At 48.6% G+C, this 20,042-nt stretch overlaps 5 protein-coding genes across 7 annotated transcripts; 3 read left to right on the top strand and 2 right to left on the bottom strand.

The window, feature by feature from the left end:
- Positions 1–590: 590 nt before the first annotated feature.
- LOC120961121 (CLIP domain-containing serine protease B9) lies at positions 591–6,684 on the top strand. Its single transcript, XM_040384797.2, has 5 exons — positions 591–2,707; positions 4,532–5,446; positions 5,550–5,652; positions 5,749–6,026; positions 6,109–6,684. Exons 1-5 carry the CDS (start codon positions 2,635–2,637, stop codon positions 6,444–6,446), a joined length of 1,707 nt encoding a protein of 568 aa, XP_040240731.2. The 5' UTR covers positions 591–2,634; the 3' UTR covers positions 6,447–6,684.
- A 1,455-nt stretch (positions 6,685–8,139) lies between these two features.
- On the top strand, positions 8,140–10,010 carry LOC125906822 (serine protease easter-like). The gene is made up of 4 exons (XM_049607376.1): positions 8,140–8,370; positions 8,576–8,896; positions 9,039–9,147; positions 9,267–10,010. The coding sequence occupies exons 1-4, from the start codon at positions 8,280–8,282 to the stop codon at positions 9,883–9,885; spliced, it is 1,140 nt and encodes a 379-aa protein (XP_049463333.1). The 5' UTR covers positions 8,140–8,279; the 3' UTR covers positions 9,886–10,010.
- Positions 10,011–10,104: 94 nt separating this feature from the next.
- LOC120951572 (exocyst complex component 5) lies at positions 10,105–12,657 on the bottom strand. The gene is made up of 2 exons (XM_040370354.2): positions 12,458–12,657; positions 10,105–12,390 (listed from the first exon to the last, which is right to left on the bottom strand). The coding sequence occupies exons 1-2, from the start codon at positions 12,488–12,490 to the stop codon at positions 10,279–10,281; spliced, it is 2,145 nt and encodes a 714-aa protein (XP_040226288.2). The 5' UTR covers positions 12,491–12,657; the 3' UTR covers positions 10,105–10,278.
- A 165-nt stretch (positions 12,658–12,822) lies between these two features.
- On the top strand, positions 12,823–16,524 carry LOC120951579 (ras-related protein Rab-1A). The gene is made up of 6 exons (XM_040370363.2): positions 12,823–13,213; positions 14,787–14,859; positions 14,951–14,998; positions 15,084–15,131; positions 15,215–15,442; positions 15,540–16,524. The coding sequence occupies exons 1-6, from the start codon at positions 13,200–13,202 to the stop codon at positions 15,732–15,734; spliced, it is 606 nt and encodes a 201-aa protein (XP_040226297.1). The 5' UTR covers positions 12,823–13,199; the 3' UTR covers positions 15,735–16,524.
- Positions 16,525–16,538: 14 nt separating this feature from the next.
- LOC120951576 (GRB10-interacting GYF protein 2-like) lies at positions 16,539–20,029 on the bottom strand. Of its 3 annotated transcripts, none has more exons than XM_040370360.2 (2): positions 19,737–20,029; positions 16,539–19,644 (listed from the first exon to the last, which is right to left on the bottom strand). In XM_040370360.2, the coding sequence occupies exon 2, from the start codon at positions 19,566–19,568 to the stop codon at positions 18,495–18,497; it is 1,074 nt and encodes a 357-aa protein (XP_040226294.2). In that variant the 5' UTR covers positions 19,569–19,644; positions 19,737–20,029; the 3' UTR covers positions 16,539–18,494. The 3 variants fall into 3 exon arrangements, with proteins under 3 accessions (XP_040226294.2, XP_040226292.2, XP_040226295.2); XM_040370358.2 differs by having other exon boundaries at positions 19,790–20,029; XM_040370361.2 differs by having other exon boundaries at positions 19,918–20,025.
- Positions 20,030–20,042: the final 13 nt, after the last annotated feature.

Genomic DNA, 20,042 nt, shown 5'->3' with positions numbered 1-20,042 from the left:
TCAGCGAAAGATCAATTTGATCGATATCTTTACGTCAGACGATCGATAAAAAAACGTATTTTTAATTGGAAACAAACAAATAGTCGAAGTAATGTTTTAATGCTAAATATTAGTATGATGCTTTTTTACAGAACAATTTAATTATTTCATTTATTAGTATTTTTGTTCATGTATCGATTTATATGTTTTTCTAAACTAATTTACACATTTATTATTATGTAATTTCATTACGTTTTGATTTATTTTTGGGTGTTTTACTTCCTTAAATATTTTTATTTATTTATTGATTTTTTATCTAATACTAAACAAATTTAAGTTAGAAATAATTGCAGTAATAATTTTAAAAATATCAACAAAAAATTACATAAAAACGTTATGTGTTGCATTTTTGTAGCAATGAAATAAATGTAAATCATTTGATGAATTGGTGGTTTAAAAATGCATTGTAAGCAAAAAAAAATCCTTTAAATCATGCATTATGATGAGACTGTTGTTCCTTACTCGTAATTCACTATTCACGAGGGTAATCTATAAAGGCTATTCTATGAACGGTAACATACATTTCGCGATCTAATATATAGTATGGAAAATCCTACGATATTCAATGAAAAGATCCTGAAAGATCATTACCTTGTTTCTGATTTAAATATCATTTGCTGAAGCATCCAATGCAGAGTGCCACTTACTAACACCGATTACTACTTAGTTGAAGCACGCAATCTAGGTTTCGTATTGGTACTTGTACTAAACACACTCACTCACAAGGTGAAACATCATTCTAACTCAAGTATATTCATGCTACTAGCTTACCCTATGAGTGATACGATGCATAGAGAATGACTAGACATCGCGCTACTTCGCACAACTTCATTTAAAACCATTTCAACCAGCTAAAGCATGGGTTTTTCTTCGCACATTGAGGTTACCAGTTCAAGAACAATCCGTTGCAAGCTCGAGAATAAAGATTTGTTGGTTGATGCACGCCTAAGAGAGGGGTTTTTTGGGCGATAATATCTTCTGTTATCCATGAATGAATCCAATTCCAATAAAGTTCCTTTTCATAACCCTTTTTGTTCCCCTTTGTTCAACTCGGGAAAAATAGAACAACCTTCCGGTGTAATCCCAACCAATAAACTGTCCATTCAATAATAAAAAAAACCGTAAATTTATCCCACGATAAAACAAAAAATGTCTCTTGGCCAGTTATCCTGGCATCTTACAAAGATTCCAAAGATGTCACTCCCCGCAGAAAGTCGACGACCAGCAGGATTAATGAGGCTGGGATGGGGAATCCCATCCCATGGGGAACTCATCGCTGGACATCACTTGCAGAAGCAACGAATCTGATCGAAAAGATACTACTACCTTAACTAGCCGCACACGCAGGGATGACTCAGCAGCAGTTGAATCAACTCATTTTCATTAAATTTGCAGACAATTTCACGGACCAATCGAGCACGGCGCTCAAGAAGTCGAATGGTAACAAGGAAGGGTAGCTAAGGAAGACAAGCCCTCACACGGCGGAATAGAGAGAGAGTGTTTGGGTTTTCCTTGAAGCATCACCACCACTACCACTCACCACCGTGGTTCTAAGCAGCGAGTTCGCACTCACATACGAGAGTGCATTGTGCAGGTTGTAGTAAAGGTGTGGGGAGGAGCGGGTGGGTGCAACTACTGGCCCCACCGCTTCTTGTAAGGCGGCGACGGCGGCGGCAGCGTTGGTTCGATGCGTGAGTGCAGAACATAAAGACAGAACCCAAACAACACCCAAATGCCCCCACGCATCGCGCGCGCAAATCTTGAGCCCTCGTGGAGGGGGGGACTATATAAACATGATCGCCGCTCGGGTCGGTTTCGATTGTGCGCGGAAAGACGCAATGTGGCACACAACGCGAGTGCGGTCGTCGGGTTTGCTGCTGTGATCGGTGCGCCGGAACGATACAGTCCACGATTGGACCGAGGGCTGTAAAGACGTTAACAACGAATTTCCGTCCGAGGTCAGAACCGAAGCGGATGGGGACGAATATCGGCACCAACATACCAACAAAGCCACAATTAAATATCAGCTGCAGCTGTGAAAAGTGAAGTGACAGTTTCGTGGCGCGCGCGCTTACTTTCCCGCACAGTTGTTTATAATGATCGGTCGCGGTAGCAATCACAGCTGGCCGTGTCGATGATGGTGATCGAGAGTGTTTATTTGTTCTTGCATCTACTAGCAGGTGGCTGTGTCCGTTGTTAACCAGTGAAAAAGTGATCTCAGTGAAATTTATTGATACTTCCATGAGTACGTGCATAAAGGAGAAGAGTGTACTTTAAGCGAGTGTACCCCCGAATAAGTGGCCACTTTCGACACTTCAGTTCGAGCCACTTCGGGGCAAGTATTGTGTACACTTCAAGATCGCACTGACCGCCAGCGGGTTGGGCTTCGTAGCGAAGCAAAGCACGTTAAAAAGTGAACCATATCAAGGCCGGTACAACTGCCGTACAACGTGCTCGCTAGTTTTAAACGGTCCGTTTTCTCGTCAGTATTAACACGCTGTTGTAGTTTGTCTGTGGTGTAGGGTTTGTTTTGAGTGTGTTTTTTTTCTTCTTATTGTAAAAGTCCTACGACATCTGTTCATTCCTCTCGACATCATGTGCAAAATCACAACACGATCCAGTTTGGCGTTGTTCATGTTGACGGCGGCGGCGTCCCTTCTTGCCGATGGTGAGTGACACAAGTAGCCGTGAATCGTAGTGCAGGCCGGGGACGACCACGTGCATGGCCGTGCGCAATCGTAAAACGAAAGTGAACCACGATCCGGTCGGTAAGCGGCGAGCTCCGTTTGCGGCACCGCGCGTACGCGCTTCAGTGAATCTCGTGCATTTTATTCGGGCCAGGAAAGAAGCGTGCCGTAATTTTGGACTCATGGCCACCCGCAAACTGGGTGGCATCGCTCGCTAATGCAATAACCTACCGCTACGAACCAAAACATCGGTCGGCCGGCCGAACTCGATTCAGCCGATCTCGTTATCTGCGTGTATTTCGTGATTTGTCATCAAAAGACTTCAATGCAACGGTGTCGGCGACGAACCCCCCCCCCCCCCCCTCGGGTGTTGCGGAATTTTGAAATATCAGCAGATCATGTGGAGTCTTCTAAGTCACGAAAACAAACAAATAGTAGACTGAATTATTTTACATAAATTAAGCTTGTGACGCATCTTCATCTCTGGGCGGTGGAAATTAATGGCGTTCTTTTAGATGAATGGTTTCACTGAAGGAATTGGCTTGCTGTGCAGCCGAAAAGAACCAACACTTTTGAATGATTCATACTATTTACGCGTGGTTGAACTGTCTGCGTTGCCCCGAGTTCTCGTAACGACTTCTCGTACGGCACCGTAAAGACGTAGCCAGGACAAGCGATGTTATAGTTAATGGACGCTCAATTAAATTGTAAAACTCATCGACATCGCTGCAAATTGTTTTGATAACACCATTCAATTCAGCAAAACACCGAACACAAAACGTGGAATGGATTACAATGTTGTGCAATCGTCGTGTTGCCAACTGGATAACTATATCCTGGTGTTTTGGCTCCAGCTGATTCTAAACCCTTTCCCATTCGATTGTTCGTTAGCATAGATCAGTTCTGGCAACGTTCTAAATTTGTTGCAAGACTTTTTTTTTCATTTGTTTCTGATACAGAGACTACTTTCAAACGGGATTCTCGGCGGGCAATACCACCTTGGGACCGACTGAACTTGAACAGCTCAAACGATAATGCCTTTGTGTTCTCGTCTTGGGTCAGGTGTTAATCCCAATACCGAGACGTATCCGTTTTCCGGTTCGTTGTCCTGCGTTTGCTGGTTTTTGTGTCAACTGATCGTTAGCGGCCGATAGCGGACGATAATCATAAGTAGTCGTTCAAAATGCTTCAAATGTTGTTTTTTGTGTGTCTGTTCTTCGCTGTTTTGGCCGCCGATTCATTTTTTCTCCTCCACAATGGAAGATTGTGAAAATCGACAAAAATCGTACAACCATACCTTTCTTGTGAGCGACCCCGCGCATAGCAGCACGAACCAACAACCTCCCAGGAAAAAAAGGGAAATGATTTACATCAGCCTAATTCAAGCATAACGCGCGATCTTCTTGCGATTGCTTTGGGGGTTTTTGCTTGCCCTTCGGGGCAGGTTTGCTGTTACCTTGACCGTTCGGCTTCGCATACGATTTCGAGCGGCTAGCGAGGCAACCAATTTTGTAGTAGAGTTTGAAGCTTGCGCTAGTGGTGCTGCCCCCCTCTTGTGCGTCTAGTGGGTTCGCTGGACCGCTCACACCGTTCAACTTCCAGCGCTTACGTCAATGCATCGGCCCAACTACACTGCCTGATCAATGCTGATCGAACCCAAACACATTCGCGCCTGGGAAAGTCCCCTTTTGCCGTTTGCTAGATAGAACGGGTACTACCACCCTCAACCTGTTGGACGACGGAGGTCAAACGAGCCGCAATTTGCCTTCATTTAACTTTCTTCCCTCTTCTTTCTTCCCCTGCAGCGTTCGCCACACCTTGGGGCAGTTATTACGACTACGGCGGACATCCGTCAGGACCGCAGGTATATCAGTACAACCAGCGCGTCGAGCATTACCGACAGGTGCCGGACAGTGTGCCCGCCTCGTCCGGTGCGATCAACTGTCGCTGCACAAAGCTTCGCTACTGTACCAAGATACTGGAAATGCTGCGCAATCCCAAGCCGAGCTACGGTAGCTTCAACTCCAAGCTGAAGGAACTGGCCTGCGGGTACGGCACGGACAATGAGCCCAACATTTGCTGCCCGCTCGACGATAGCTGGCTGCGGGACGTCGGCACGGATGATCACTCGTCGGAGGAGTCCGATCCGCACGATACGGCGGGCGCCATCGGGTGGGACGAGGGCTACACCAACCGAAAGTCGGACCAATGGTCACGGGAGCGCTTCAAGTACATACCGATGACGGCGTCCGGGAAGGATGGCAAGCGAGCAGATAGCACCAGAACGCCGACCGCCGGCGGCAACCGCTGGAAGCAGCAGCGACCCCAAAACGGCAACACGATCGCTCAGTTTGAGGATCCGAAAACGATGAAAAACTGTCCCCCGGTCATTTATCCCAACGAGGCGGAAGTGTCATTACGCCCCACGAAAGCTTACGTTGCCCCCGTCATGCGAACGACGACGCGACAGCCGGTGCTGGGCAGCAACCGACTGGCCGAAACGACCCCCCTCCCCACTACCGAACCACCACAGCCACCCACGACAGCAATACCGACGACCACGGAACTGTTGACCACCGTGCTGCCGACGGTTGTGCCCGATCAGCCGATGATTAATGCGCCGCTGTGCGGATTGTCGGTGAACACGCGCATCATCGGCGGCGAGACGGAGGTACCGGGACAGTTTCCCTGGATGGCGCGGTTAGCCTACCGGAATCAAAGTAAGTAAACGGGTGTGGCATCCCGCTAATACTGCCTTTGCCATACCGACAAACTCATAAATTCTCCCTCTTTTCTTGGGCGTTTGCTGTGGCGTCGTTGTAGCTTCTGGACGCGTAACGTACCGTTGCGCCGGATCGCTCATCACCAACCGGCATGTGATAACGGTGGCCCATTGTGTCACGAATCTTATTGATGAACTTCAGCTGTATGTATATCGCTAGTGTCGAACAGTGTCCACACAAAAAAAACGTGTGTCCCCATCTAACACATCTCTCACAACTTGCCTCTGCCTTCCGCACAGAGTCAGCATACGGTTGGGCGATCTGGAGTGCAATGCCGTGACGGATCCGCGCTGCAGTGCCCGCTATCAGGACTTTGCGATCGAGCAGATCATTCCGCACGAGAGCTACGACGTGCCCAAGTACGCCAACGACATCGCACTGATCAAGTTGCGCGAAACGACCGAAACGTACAACATCATCAGCCCGCTCTGTCTGCCCACGGACCAGTACGCACCGTACGCGCTTAACCTAACCGGCCAGCTCGGTATCATTGCTGGCTGGGGTTCAACCAGCAATCGTAAGTATCGATGTTTGCCAGTGAGACGCCAAGCTAGAGAGATTATCCTTTATCCTCTTCCCTTCTTTTTTTTTTTTGACAGGAAGCAACACACCCAGCCCGACCTTGCAGTGGCTACGGTTGCCGATCGTGGACACGGCCGGCTGTGCCAACGCGTACGCCCGCTACAGTGTCAACTCGCGCAATCCCATCATCGTCAGCGGCAACCAGATGTGCGCCCAGGGGCAGGAAAACCGGGATGCCTGCCAGGGCGACTCCGGCGGACCGCTGATGAACGAAGCCATCTCGACGCGTGACCGGTTCGTGCTGCTCGGGCTGGTCTCGTTCGGGCCGCGCACGTGTGGCGTTTCCAACTTCCCGGGCGTGTACACGCGCATTTCGGCTTACATTGATTGGATATTGGCCAACGTGATGCGTTAGTCGCGGTCACACCCGACGCAGCAACGGGGAGTAGTGGGAGGGTAGTGGTAGGGCAGGGAGAGTAAATTAGAGAATAGGAGAAGACATAAGGATAGTAACTGTGTTTCTTGTATGTAGTAAGCGTTTGTTTTTTTTTGAACCGAACCATAATGTGTTGTCTCTCTTCTGTCGGTTCGCATTCTACGAGGTGTTGCAGAGCTAGTGAAATTTAAATACAAACCATGACTGAATAGTGTGACACACTGGTGTTGTGTTGTCTTTACTCTGCGTCTTTGTTTTTCAATCCATCATTGCTTCCCCTTCCCGTACAAACTGCATCGCATAAGGTCACTTTTAGCTTTCTTTTCCCCTTCGCTACATTTAAACAATCGAACGAATTGGGCCACTTTGTCAAACTTCTTTTAGTCGTGCCAAGCAACATCCAATCTCAAATGTTGCTGTGAAATCATCATACCAAATTAACAGTGTAACCGTGTCTCCACTACTCCCCAACAGAGGGCGCCACGTGCCGCGGAACATTGCGCGTGTGATTCAAAGCTGGCGCGCAAGATGCGTTGCGCGCGTGTGTTTCGTCTTCTGTTTTCGTATCGACTTTTTTACAAATTAAATTGATCCATCCAGACCAGATCAATAGCATACCCCTTGCCCTTCCCCTTCCAACCACCTGCGCCAATTCAAGAGCATCGATTGACCTTCCCATGGTCCCAACCGAACGCACGCGCGTGCGGGACATTTTTGGAAGATTATGTATCGATCGGAAGAGGGGGAGGGGGGGGGGGGGTGATGTTTCTGAGGCGGACGCGCTGTTTCGTGGCGCAGACAAATGCAGAAAACCTGTTTTTATCACCCCCAAACCGGTATTTAGTAAACAAAATATCCCAGCTTCCAGCACAAACACGATGCGACCGCCGTTGATTGCCGCCGATCGACTTCTGTCGTTTGTCACGGACCATGATATCTATTCTTTTGCTACATAATTTCAACTTCCAATGGTGCTGTTAAAACCCAGTCTAATACTGGTTATTTTTTTTTTGTTTTCTTTTTGTTTATGATCTTTATTGGCACATGGCTCCGTGCTCATATGCTGTTCGATCGACGATAGCGCCGCCTCCGTATCAATCGCGCAATTTCGGAAGTAAATGGCACCTCAGGTGTATGACAATTGGTAGCATTTACTTGCACTATTAAGGGCCCACGGGTTTACCCAACGATTCCCAAGTTCGGCGTTACTAACCGTTCGTGAAAGAAATAGATAATAATGAAAACAAACGAACAAAGTAATGATAAAGGAGCGGAAAGAAAGAGCACAATGATGTTGATTCGTGAGAGTGTGTAAATAGAAACTGGACAGTGCTCGAGGCGCCTTGAAGGTGAGGGTGGGGACGAAGCGTGCGGCAAGATTCACCTGACTTTGGGATTTCCGTCCGATCATGTTTCCCTTCCTACTGCGGCGGCGAGGGCAACATTCTCGCGAACTGCCTTTGTCGCCGCGTACCTACGTCAGGCGTACGACGGCGAGAGCTGAGAAAATAGATGCGAAAATCACACACTGCATTGACCCGGTCGCACTCGTTCTCCTGCACCACAGCCACTGAAACGTTCCCATCCTTGTCGCACTCCTCTCTCTCTCTCTCAAGCATGAGCGCGCGAGCGTGTTTCGCGATCTGATCTTTGATGAAGGAGGAGAAGCCACACACGGAGCCCTGGCCGGACGCACGCATTAGCCGGGTTCCGCGTCATGGCGAACCGCCGGCTTAGTCATTCGCAGCAGTCCGAACGGATCGGTTCGGGCAACGCAAACGACAGTTTCTCGCCTCACCTGCAGCGATCATCATGAGCGTTTACAGCCGCTGCCCGCTGAGGTTGCACCGTCTACAGTTGGTGCCGTTTCTACTGCTCACGCTTCTAAGCATCTCAGCTGCTCGTAAGTGTGTGTGTGTTCGTGTGCATGTGTGTGTACGATTGTTTGGTCAACGGTTATCACAAGTCGACCCCCACCAACCTCGTTCCAGTTGACCTCTAAGCAGAAGGAAGATGATCACTTCTCAAGACCTAATTTTCGGTAGCCTGATGTCAAACTAGCGACTAACGTTCTACTTTTTTTTACTACTCACCCCCATTTCACGCAGAACAATGCACCCTACCTGATAGCACTGTGGGCGAGTGTATACTGCTGCGCAACTGCAACAGTCTCCTGACGCTGATCAGGAAAAAACCGCTGCTAGATGCCGATCGGACGTACTTGCAGCGATCGCAGTGCGGTTGGTCCGCGGCCGAAAATCATCCGCTCGTCTGCTGTGCGGACAGCTTGGTGGCACCGGTTCGCGTTGGTGTCGGGCTCTTGCCGTCACCGGGCCAGTGCGGCATACAGACGAGCGATCGCATTTTCGGCGGCGTTAACACGCGCATTGACGAGTTCCCTTGGATTGCGCTGCTGAAATATGCAAAACGTACGTACATTCCGGTTGCTCGTGTACATAAAAACGGAGGGGGTGGTGGTGGACGGTTCCACCACGCTCAGCATGTTTGTACATAACACCTGCTGTCTAATGTTTACCCGTGTTGTTATTGTGCGTCTCTATCTCTGCTTAGCGAATAACGTTTTCGGGTTTCACTGTGGTGGTGTGCTGATCAACGATCGATACGTCCTAACGGCTTCGCACTGCGTCAACGGTAAAGACATCCCGAGCACCTGGAATTTGTAAGTATAATTATTACGCCTCTTAAACTCTTTTTAAATCTTTTATATATGTAGCATAGCTATATAGAAAAGTTAGTTCTCGTTAACTAATTTCATTACCTTGCCAATTGTTCCTAAAGGGCCGAAGTACGCCTCGGCGAATGGGACACCTCTACTGCACAGGACTGCGAGGGACTGGGCGATGACGTTGACTGCTCCCCGCCACCGATCGATGTGCCGATCGAGGGAAAGATACCGCATCCAGAGTACGTGCCAACGTCCGCCGAACAGTACAACGATATCGCGCTGCTGCGGTTGCAACAATCCGTGCCGTACTCTGACTTCATCAAGCCCATCTGTCTGCCGATGCAGGCCGAGCTGAAGGCGCGGGATTACGTTGGGTTCCGCATGCAGGTGGCCGGCTGGGGACGTACGGCCACGGCGCGCTTCAGCAACGTCAAGCAGAAGGTGGCCGTCGACGGTGTTTCGCTGGACGCGTGCAATCAGGTCTATCAACGCGAGCAGGTGCTGCTGCGCCAATCGCAGCTCTGTGCGGGCGGTGAGGCCGGCAAAGACTCGTGCCAAGGTGATTCGGGCGGCCCGCTAACGGGCGTCCATACGGCGGGCGGTTTGCAGTACTGGTATCTGATCGGGCTGGTATCGTTCGGACCGACGCCGTGCGGCCAGGCCGGTTGGCCCGGGGTTTACACCAAGGTGGACCAGTACGTCGATTGGATCACTGCCACGATTGCCGCTTGAGAAAATAACAGCAAAGATGAGTGCTGCGTGCACGCTGGGTATTAATGGTTGAATAAAGTGAAATTTACATAAGTGCATTTGAATAAAGAAGGAGTTTCGCGGAATTTCTGTTCGCATATGCAACACCCATTTGTGCATTGTTTTGAATGGTATTCCCCAAACCAGCAGTTCATTACAGCAAGTGGATGGAACCATCAATTACCAGCACTGTCGGGGGAATTCTACTTTCGGACGAAACAGTTGCACGATTTGATGAGCTTTTTTTTTGGAATGATTATATTCTCCGTTAAATTACATATTGCTATAAATGTAACTGTTCGTGTTAGTAATAGTGCACTGCATCTAAACAATCCTCTCTGTAACAGCTTTTGCTCTCGTCGGCTCTCGTCCACTCTACACCATTCTCTGGTCCGATATGCCCTTCAAGGAGTTGGATATTTTTATCGTTTTATAATCACTCCGCAGCTGGATAAAGTTCATCACCACGGACTTGTCGAGATAGTTGAGCGTTTCGCCACCACACACTTCCTGGAGGTTTTCGTGCTTTACCAGCAGCAAATTGCAGAGCGCGTGCAGCACGTCGAACAGCTGCGTTACCAGCGGGCTCTGCAGGACGCGAGCACTCTTCCGATACTCGTTCACGTCGCATATCGCGCACATTGCACCGGCCGTATTGTACTGGAACTGTTGCAGGTGCTCGAAAACAACGCGATGATAGCGGATGCCAAACTCCGTCAGCACGGCGGCCAAATTTTCTCCATCGATCGTCTTCTGGATGAGCCCGATCAGCGGGTTCAGATACTGCACCACCGCCAGGCACGCATTTGACGCTACCGTATCGACGTCCGTGTCCGGTTTGAAGTCGGACTTTTTCTGCTCACTGCTCAGGTACGTCTTCACCCAGCCGAAGATGGCATTCAGCGTCCGTTCCAGTCCCGTTTCTATCTTATTTTCCACCGTCTCCAGGTAGGAGCGTTTCTTCTGTATGCAATCCGTGTACTGCGGTGTGCCGATCACGTTCGGGATCACGCTCGCATTGTACGTCTTTTCCAGCAGGTGCACGATGGCGTTACACTTTTGCGCAACGTCAAAGAAGTAGATCTGCGGCACGCTCTTGCACTCCGCGATCGGAATCGCCTGCAGCCCGAGATCGAGCGCATAATCGCAGTGCTCGTGCAGCAGATAGCGCAGCAGCGTGTCCGTCAGCTTGAGTATGTTGCGCGGCAAATCGTTCTCCTTCGAGAGCAGGCAGCACCGCTCGAAGGCGTGCGACGACTGCTGCAGCAGATTGATCGCCAGCTCCTCGGACAGGAACGTTTCGCCGCCATAGTCCTCGATCTGGGCGATATTGATGTTGGCCCTGCTGCCGATCAGCGCTTGCATGTCGCGCCTCAGCTCCTGGAAACGTTCGATCTGCTTCTTCTGATGGTTTTTGGTTTCGTAAAACTTTTTCAACTCCACCTGACACTTTGCGTCCAGCGTGCGGCTTTCCACCTCAATGTACGTAGCGAGATGGCGGTCGAAAATGTTGGCCGTCAGCTTCTGCAGCAGATCATCCTCCGAGCCTTTGAAAAACTCTTGCAGTTCGGCGCTCAGCTTCATCGTGCGCGAGTACAGCTCGGACAGCGTTTTCAGATACTTGTTCTCGTCCTTACGGTCGTCCAGCTTCGTCTGCACGAACTGGTTAATTTTCAGCTGGTAAATGTTGAGTATAAACTTGCTGATTACCTTGTCCGGCGCATTGAACACCTGCTGTATGATTTTGTAGTGCTTGTGGCATAGCGGCACGATCCCTTCAAACACGTCGCGACCCCCGTACGTCGTGGCCTGGCTCTGCTCGATGTACACGTCGATCACCTGCGTGTAGCCCTTAAACTGAGACAGTATGTCGGACAGCTCCTTCATCCGTTCGATGTTTTCCATCTTTTGCGCCGTGGCAAACTCCTCAATCAGCTGCATCTCGACGTCATCGTACTTGGATTCAATCTTTTTCTTCGCGTTCGCAAACCGCTGGGCCGGTAGGTCTTGGGAGATCTGAAACAGCTTCTGAATAATGTCGGCCGCCTCGTACAGCTTGCTCTTGTCGCTGTAAATATCGTTCACGATCGGGCCCGGCGTCAGAAACTCGGCCATGTGGTTGAGCAACAGCTGCGCCTCGACTGCCCGGCTCCGCGGCATGTTTACGTTTTGCAGCTGCTCTCCGAGATGGATCACCTTGCCCGCGACAGAGTTAATCTTCTCGTCCAGCTGATGGAAGTAGTCCACCGACACCTGGTGCTTGGCGACGAACTTATCAATCGCCTTCACGAATATTGCCTGCTCTTCCTTCAGCGCTTCCTCGAGCTTGTCGCACTTTCGCTGCTGTCGCTCCTGCAGGATCTTCATGTCCTTAATCGTCTCGACGAACGTTTCGTACAGCAGATCGGGGTCGAACTGGTCCGAGCCGATTTCGTTGTTTGTGCGCCAGCACAATCTTTCGATAAATTCCTCCACCTCGAACGGGTCCTACAAATTCACGATCGGGAGTGTAATTCATCTTTTACAATGCGTTGGAATAAAGGGCAAAGCTTACCTGCTCTAACTCTTCTACATATTGGGACAACATGATGACGGATTGTATCCAAACTGGTGGATTGTTTCACATTAAAAGTTGTAGCGATTTTTAATGAAATGGATATCTTCTCCAGTCGATACGCGGTTGTTGACAATCGCTGATAAACGTCAGATACGCACCAAGGTTGCTTGAAATCAATTGTGGATAATAATTTTCCAAACGTATAAGATGAAACAAAATGCAAAGCAACATCAATCACACAATTCTCTAATTGTTTTATAAATTTTGGTGTAATTAGCTCCTCCGTAAACCCCGCAACATCAACTGCCCTCCAGGCCGAGCCACCTGCGCTCGATGCACCTTGTGCGCCAATGTGACGTTTTCGATGAAGATGATGTGTCAGTGTCGCGCACGGAAAGAAAGAAACCAGAAAACTTGGAAGTGTTGTACATTTTCATAGCAATCTAATTTTGCCGTGGTTTCCGTCGCCTCTTTCCCGTTTGCGAGAAAATAGCGGACGTAAAAGTGAATTCCGACTTGTGATACGTATTTCGCTGCAGATTGCGATACCCAAGCGCTGGTAACGGTGTGGCCGCCGAGTGAATCCGATTCGTCAGCGACTTCGTGATTCGTGTTAATTGTGTGTGCTGGAAAGAAAATCGGTACTGCAAATCGGTCGAAGCTGCAACCCGTGTGCCCCGTACTGTTAACACTACCCAGGAGCTGAGTGAAGGAAACCAATTTTCCCCCCAGTACGACCATGAGTCCCGAATAGTAAGTGACCACCGCAAACGGGAAGGGAGAACAGAGAGGGGGTGGGGGAGGGGAGCGTGTAATATGGTGTTTCTCCCCCATTCTTCCTGAAATGCATCGAGTTTGTTCTACTGCGTCAATCGCTACTGCTATTGGGGACAGGCAGGCCCTGACAGAGTTGGTTGAGCAGGAGTCGCCGCAGCAGCACAGGGAACAAAGAACTATTTCCGCCCGTATAGCTGAGCGGCAGGATCGGATGACGAAAAGGAATTACATTTGCCTACGGTTTGCTTCTTTTCTTTTTCTTTACTTGGTCTCTGACCGATAAGAGCAAACGGTAACGATGATGACGAAGATATTCCGCTGTGAGCATTTTCTAAACTACACCTTCCGCCCCTCCCCAACACACACACTCTCTTACTCTCACACATACACACACCCCACGAGCATCGGTGATGACGACGTCGAGCTTTCGCCGTCGTCGTCGCCGCCGTCATCGTCATCGTAATGCCATCGGCGGCACCCGCACCCCTCGTACGAGTGTGTGCGAAAAAGAGAAGGCGAGTGTGTACAGAGCGGATCGGTCGCTCATCGATTTTAATACACTGTTGATAATAGGGCGCCAGTGTGCTAGAGAATGACGGCACGATTTATCCTAATCGCATAAACCTTCGGGAGGTGTGCGAATGTTGCGACCATTGCGAAAGATCGAATGTTATTTGTTTGTTTCAGGAGAAAAGGGCTTCCCAGTGTTGGGGTGTATCGAATGCAAGCGAGCAAAAGAGACGGACTACATCGAGTAAACAACATCCACTCGCGCACACATACACACACGCACATAGTCGTGTCAATCCACCCCTCGTACGAGAGCTGGTAGAATGGTCAAGTTTGGAAGGAAGGGAAAGCTAGAACATATAACGCCCATCCGTCAGTTCTAAGTGATCATGAAAAAAAACATCATTTAAAAGTTGATGTTTAATCAATGAAAATTACATCTACCGAAACGTGGAAATGCTACCCATACAAGCTCGTTTCTTTGTTAACGGTTAGATGGCTTTACATCTCCGAACCAATTCTTTATCATCCATCGTTTCCCGGTGAATGAGTCACCCGTTGTAGAGTGTGCCGTTTCTTACTTAGCATGCATCGGGTGCAGCACATCGAGCGATGTCCTACGAATCTACGGATCTTGCAAGATCTTGCGCACAGCTGGAGGTGAACTTTAAACCTTTAAACCTCGCCGACGTGTCACGTCGCAATTGAAGAAAACCAGGAAATGGAATTGAATCCGCAGAGCGTGTGGCAAACGCTTAAGATTTCGTTGTTGTTACAAACACGCGCGCTCCAATTTGTAAGCAATTCAGTTTAATAGCAAGAAATTGATTTGTTTCATCTACTGTCGCCCGTTCAACTGCCATTCTGATTTATTGCCTAATTGCTAGACTTTCCTCTCGCTGGAAGCAATAGAGTGTTAAGTCATCCCGAGTGTTTTTGCTCAGAGGGGCGTCTCAGTATACTATTTCATTATCAACGTACTATGGCGGCTCTGGCTTATTTCTTTTCCTATTCCTCTCTTTTCGTCACTGTCCCGTAGCGACTACTTGTTTAAGCTGCTGCTGATCGGTGATTCCGGCGTTGGAAAGTCATGCCTACTGCTAAGATTTGCTGTGAGTATATTAATAGTGAAGAGGAATGTTAAACGTGTTAGTAAGCACGTACTTAAAAATAACATTTGTTTAACTTTTTACCCATCAACAGGACGATACATACACGGAAAGTTACATCAGCACAATTGGTGTAGATTTTGTAAGTATCCCCCGCAACGATTAGTCAGAAAAGCAGCGCGTGATAGCATCTAATCAATTGTGTGGCTTTTTTACATTGCTTACAGAAAATTCGAACCATAGATCTGGATGGAAAAACAATCAAATTGCAAATTGTGAGTTGTCGCCCGTCATACGATGCTGTTTGCAAAAAAGGGAATTGTTTTACTAATGTACAATCATTTCCATTTCCTTTCAGTGGGATACTGCCGGACAGGAACGGTTCCGCACGATAACGTCGTCCTACTATCGCGGGGCACATGGTATCATCGTGGTGTACGATTGTACCGATCACGATTCGTTCGAGAACGTGAAGCAATGGCTGGAGGAAATCGAGCGCTACGCTTGCGACAATGTAAACAAACTGCTAGTGGGCAACAAGTGTGATCTGCAGACGAAGAAACGCGTCGATACTACCACGGCAATGGTACGCTTCCCCCTTCCTCCATGCCCCTAACATGGATTGCAATATGCGCAATACTGACTAATTTGTGACCAACGTTTTTTGTGGTGAATTTTTGCAGGAATTGGCGAATCAATTGGGCATTCCATTCCTTGAGACGTCGGCGAAAAACGCAACCAACGTAGAGCAGGCATTCATGACCATGGCGGCCGAAATCAAGAATCGCGTAGGACCCCCGTCCAGTGCTGCAGATCCGCCAAGTGCTGTGAAGATCGACAAGGGGCGCAACGTGGAGGCAAAGTCGGGCTGTTGCTGAACACCAGATTGTTTCTGGGTCAGCAGTTATTATTATGATTATCATCCTCTCAATCGATCGACCACCACGCTCCTTCCCCTTTGCGCTATGAGCCGCGGCCGCGGCGGTAGCAGTAGTAGAACAGCAACAGCAGCAGCATGAAGAAAACAAAACATTAACTGACAGACAGATAGACAGACAGGATCTAGGGAACAGGAAAAGGAACGGATAAGCAGCAAAAGTTTAAAAAAGACACCTTGATGAACCCCACAAACACCAATCCTTCCCTCTCCAAACGAACCGTTCCATGTCAAGAACATTCGGCAAGGGGCAAGAAAGGAGGATTAACAGAACGGGACTGGTGTTTGGTTTTGTCGTCTCTATGCGCATCGTAATATGTTTTCTTTTGCGATCTTTCTTCACGTGTCTGCAGTATCACACACGAAAACACACACACACACACATACATCTTGCTGGATAGATTACTACTATTCTAATTATTATCTATGTATGAATTATCAAGATTTTGTTGGAATTTTCTTCCCTTCGCGGGAAGATACAGTGTGAGTAAAACGGTCTCCTGTGTAGCAACACAAGAACGGGGAAAAAACAGCAAAGCAACCGTGTCTAGACGCGCAATGTGCAATGCCGCCTTTTTGTCTGCGTGGGTGGGTGCAATGCGTGAAAAGAAAGTAGAAATATAAATATCATAAGATCGAAAGAGGTAAACATATGTGCTTGTGTGCATTCTGCATGGATTCTTTTCTGTTTGTTTGTTTGTTTTGGACGCCTGTGGGGTATCCTTGCCCCCACAAAAAAGAAGAGAAAAATCGTCCGTGGATTAAAGGGACTGATGAAGGGACTGAAGTCCGTGATCCATGATTCACGCATTAACGCATTCGAGCGGTAGCGGTTCATCGAAAAGAGGTGCATATAGCAAACCCCACAACAACATACACACAAACACACACCTACACAACAAAACACAGACACATAAACAACACAAGCAAACTAAAGGAGACATAATAAAATAGTGGAAATTGGAACTGCTTCAGTGCGTTGGGAAACTGTCCAAAACGAAAGAACGGATACGGTCATCTGCAGACGTCGCACTATACCATGCCCCAACACATCCCTGCACACATTCCAGTCCAGTTCTCGCTTTATCACATTCCCCCCACTAAATTGCTATTAAAGTACACGAATGCTTAAATCTATGCGTGATTTATCTACAACTAACGAAACAACACAGATATTGTGCAAATATCGTTACTTGATATAAGAAAGGAATAGTTTATTTAATGAAAAACAATAAAATAATTTTTATTTCAATTTTGATACAAATAAATAGTTCCAGTAGACATTTCATATGCGCGTAATAGTAATGAAAGTACAAAACCCAAAACCCATCACAAAAATTTATAGAGCTTCTGACTGATTGTTCCTCGCTTTTTAGGTTTTGTCTCCCTGCTACTACTGGCATTTTCACGATTTACTGTGTTTTGTAATTATCGTTTTTTTATATCGTAGATGTGATGTGTGATATCATTTCAGCGAAATTGCAACCCATTGCATTAACCGTAAATTGATGATTATCCTTTTTATTATCAAAAATGGGTAATGTGATGTGACTTAAATCAAATGGCAATATAAAATAATAAATAGTTACATACTACGTTTGAATCGTATTCCTCCTCCTTAAAAGGAATATAGCAAATGTTTTCAATCTTAACTTACTGCCCTTCGGTTTTGGTTCAGTCAGAACTTTGAACGCAAGGGAATAGAAACGGTAATGGTAGAAAGGGTTGATATAGAGAGAGAGGGGCTATCGAAATACGAAACACGTAAAGTAAAATTTAGCCCGAAAAAAAATAAAAGCTTCACAGATTCTCACGCTTGATTTCACTCCCTTACCCTGTATTGTTGGCACATAAATTACGCTAAAATATTCCATTGCACTATGACACACTGTTGCTGCTTGTTACGCTTACGACACATACAATTGATTTAAAGTACGATGGTTCGCCATCTGCTTCCGCCAGCTAACTGCCATCTAATTTGTTTGGCATTTTTGTAACGGAAGGAATAAAGATGATAAAGATGGGAGTTTGATTTGAAGGGAAACCGAAATGCAATCACTCACAAACTACACACAAACGCTGGCTTATCCTAATCTAAACGCAAAACGGAGATGTTTTTGCTGATTTATGTGGTTTCGTTTAAAAAATGCCTCGTGCTTCCGCTTCCTTCCTTTCCAGTCTAACGTTTACATTAGTGATGTGCTCTTTGGAGCGCACCCACGACTCCGATCCGACTCCGGCCATATCCGAACCACCCTCCGCCCGGAATCGTTCGGAATCGTTCGGAATCGTCTGGAGTCGTCCAGAGTCATTCAGAGTCGCCCGGAGTCGTTCAGAGTAGGAGTCATACGGAGTCGCAATCATTCTGCTGTTCGATGCAATGTGCTTGTGAACAGGCTTTTCCTTTCGATGTGTTTTTTTTTTCATTCTTTTTACGCGTGCCCTTCGTATACAAGCCTTTGTTTCGAAGGCCGACTCCGACTCCAACCGATTTCAGACGACTCCGACGACTCCGAACAATACCAAACGACTCCAGACGACTTCGGATGACTCCGATTTCCAACAACTCTGGCCGATTCCGGACGATTCCGAACGACTTCAGATAATGCTGGGCGGACCTACCTTCCGGAGTCGGTTCCGAAATTATCGGAGTCGGATCGGAATCGACTCCGGATTTTTGCCAACTCTATCCATCACTAGTTTACATCTGCTGCAAAAGTTCCTGCGTGTCCTTATTGTACAGATCGTCCAGCTGGCCATCGGGCTGTTCCCGTGCGCCGACATCGTCCTCCTCTGGCACCGTCGATTTGCGGGTAACCGTGGACGACACACTACTGCTGGCTGATGTGGTCGTCGCACTACGCTGCGCCAGCTGATACTTCGTTCGCTTGGGCAGCGTGCCGTGCTCGTCCTGATCCTGTGGATCGCTGTCCACCAGGAACGGTTCCGAATCGCTCGCTCCAAGCGGGGATGCTGCGGCATCTTCCTCTTCAGTCGCCAACCGCCGACCACCGTACGACCCCACAGCAGCAGCAGCAGCGGCCGCCGCCGCAGCCGCGGCAGCCACCGTCTCAACCCGCCGGCGCTCTTCCTCCTCCTCTCGCTCGTCCTCGTCCCGCCCTTCCTGCTCGCCCTCTGCTTCATCGTCGTCTTCGGCAAGCTTTTTCTTCAGATGGTTGATCACCTCCTTCTTCTCGTTCAGTATGCTGATGCACTTCGTTATCAGTTCGATCTCGTACAGCCGGCTGTCCTCTTCCTGCTGGCGCTGCAGCTCGACCAGCTCCTCGTGCTCCTCCTTCAGCTCGTGCAGTACCTTGTTCTTCAGCTGCACATCGTTGCGCAAACGGTTCTGGGTGGCGATTGAGTTGGACAGCACATCCGACAGCAGGCACTGGGAGCGCAGCAGTATGACCGAACCGTACGCGACGGTTAGCGCGGGCCCCACCACCTTGCGCCACACGAAATTGTTCTCCTCGACCGCGTAGCTGAACCCGTTCGCGCCGCCCTCGGTGCAGAGTGCCAGCTTGGTCTCGTGCAGGAAATCGTTCCAGGGCCGCTCCAGCCGAATGGCCGTCTGCTGCAGCACCTCGTGGTCGATCTCGGACAGGAAGCTGAGGGGCGTGTTGTACAGCGGGCTGAACACGATTATCTTCAGCAGTATCTTGCGCTCGCCCCAGGTGCTCTCGATGAACGCGTAGTGGTTCCAGGTGCCGCCCTCGCTGCCCGTGGCGGCTACGATCGGCAGCTTGTTCAGGTATATATTATCCAGCTCCATTCCTGTATCTGTGGCATGCACTGCGATGGGGCGTGCGGAGGCGATGGACGATGGTGATTTTACTGGCACAGGAATTCTAGCGAGAGGATGAAAAAAATGGACAGCAGAACACGCATCCAATCAATATGAACGACTTCACTTCATGAATGGACTTGAAATCCCTCCCACCCCGCTATGACAGCAGCAGCAAAACGCCTGCAGATTGAGTTAATTTTGCAAACCTTCTATTCGTTCCGTTTCCCCCTTCTTTACTTTGCTTTACGTACGAGCAGACGCAACGGTACAAAACGCACTGCAGACCCGAGCGACGCGCACTTGTTTTTCCCACTTTCTTGTTTAACAACTTTACCCTCCTTCGCCACCGTTTTTCGCGTTTGCGTGCCCTTCTTTAGCGTTACCTATTTATCGGGTTGAACTTGCCCGTCCTAGCAAACAGGTCTGGTGCGGTTTGGGGGTGGAACGGGCGAGCTTTTT

The sequence above is a fragment of the Anopheles coluzzii genome, chromosome 2 (assembly GCF_943734685.1).
Source record: "Anopheles coluzzii chromosome 2, AcolN3, whole genome shotgun sequence".
NCBI classification, from domain to species: domain Eukaryota; kingdom Metazoa; phylum Arthropoda; class Insecta; order Diptera; family Culicidae; genus Anopheles; species Anopheles coluzzii.
The sequence above is the reverse complement of the archived record's forward strand: the minus strand, read 5'-3'. Positions and strand labels throughout refer to the sequence as shown.

Excerpts from the sequence above, each read along its gene's own strand:
- LOC120961121 (XM_040384797.2), top strand. The coding sequence starts at position 2,635 with ATGTGCAAAATCACAACACGATCCAGTTTGGCGTTGTTCATGTTGACG. Across the intron at positions 2,708-4,531 it reads GGCGTCCCTTCTTGCCGATG|CGTTCGCCACACCTTGGGGC; the intron begins GTGAGTGACACA and ends CTTCCCCTGCAG. Across the intron at positions 5,653-5,748 it reads CTTATTGATGAACTTCAGCT|AGTCAGCATACGGTTGGGCG; the intron begins GTATGTATATCG and ends CCTTCCGCACAG.
- LOC125906822 (XM_049607376.1), top strand. The coding sequence starts at position 8,280 with ATGAGCGTTTACAGCCGCTGCCCGCTGAGGTTGCACCGTCTACAGTTG. Across the intron at positions 8,897-9,038 it reads GCTGCTGAAATATGCAAAAC|CGAATAACGTTTTCGGGTTT; the intron begins GTACGTACATTC and ends ATCTCTGCTTAG. Across the intron at positions 9,148-9,266 it reads ATCCCGAGCACCTGGAATTT|GGCCGAAGTACGCCTCGGCG; the intron begins GTAAGTATAATT and ends TTGTTCCTAAAG.
- LOC120951572 (XM_040370354.2), bottom strand. The coding sequence starts at position 12,490 with ATGTTGTCCCAATATGTAGAAGAGTTAGAGCAG. Across the intron at positions 12,391-12,457 it reads ATGTAGAAGAGTTAGAGCAG|GACCCGTTCGAGGTGGAGGA; the intron begins GTAAGCTTTGCC and ends GTGAATTTGTAG.
- LOC120951579 (XM_040370363.2), top strand. Across the intron at positions 14,999-15,083 it reads GCACAATTGGTGTAGATTTT|AAAATTCGAACCATAGATCT; the intron begins GTAAGTATCCCC and ends CATTGCTTACAG. Across the intron at positions 15,132-15,214 it reads AAACAATCAAATTGCAAATT|TGGGATACTGCCGGACAGGA; the intron begins GTGAGTTGTCGC and ends ATTTCCTTTCAG.
- LOC120951576 (XM_040370360.2), bottom strand. The coding sequence starts at position 19,568 with ATGGAGCTGGATAATATATACCTGAACAAGCTGCCGATCGTAGCCGCC.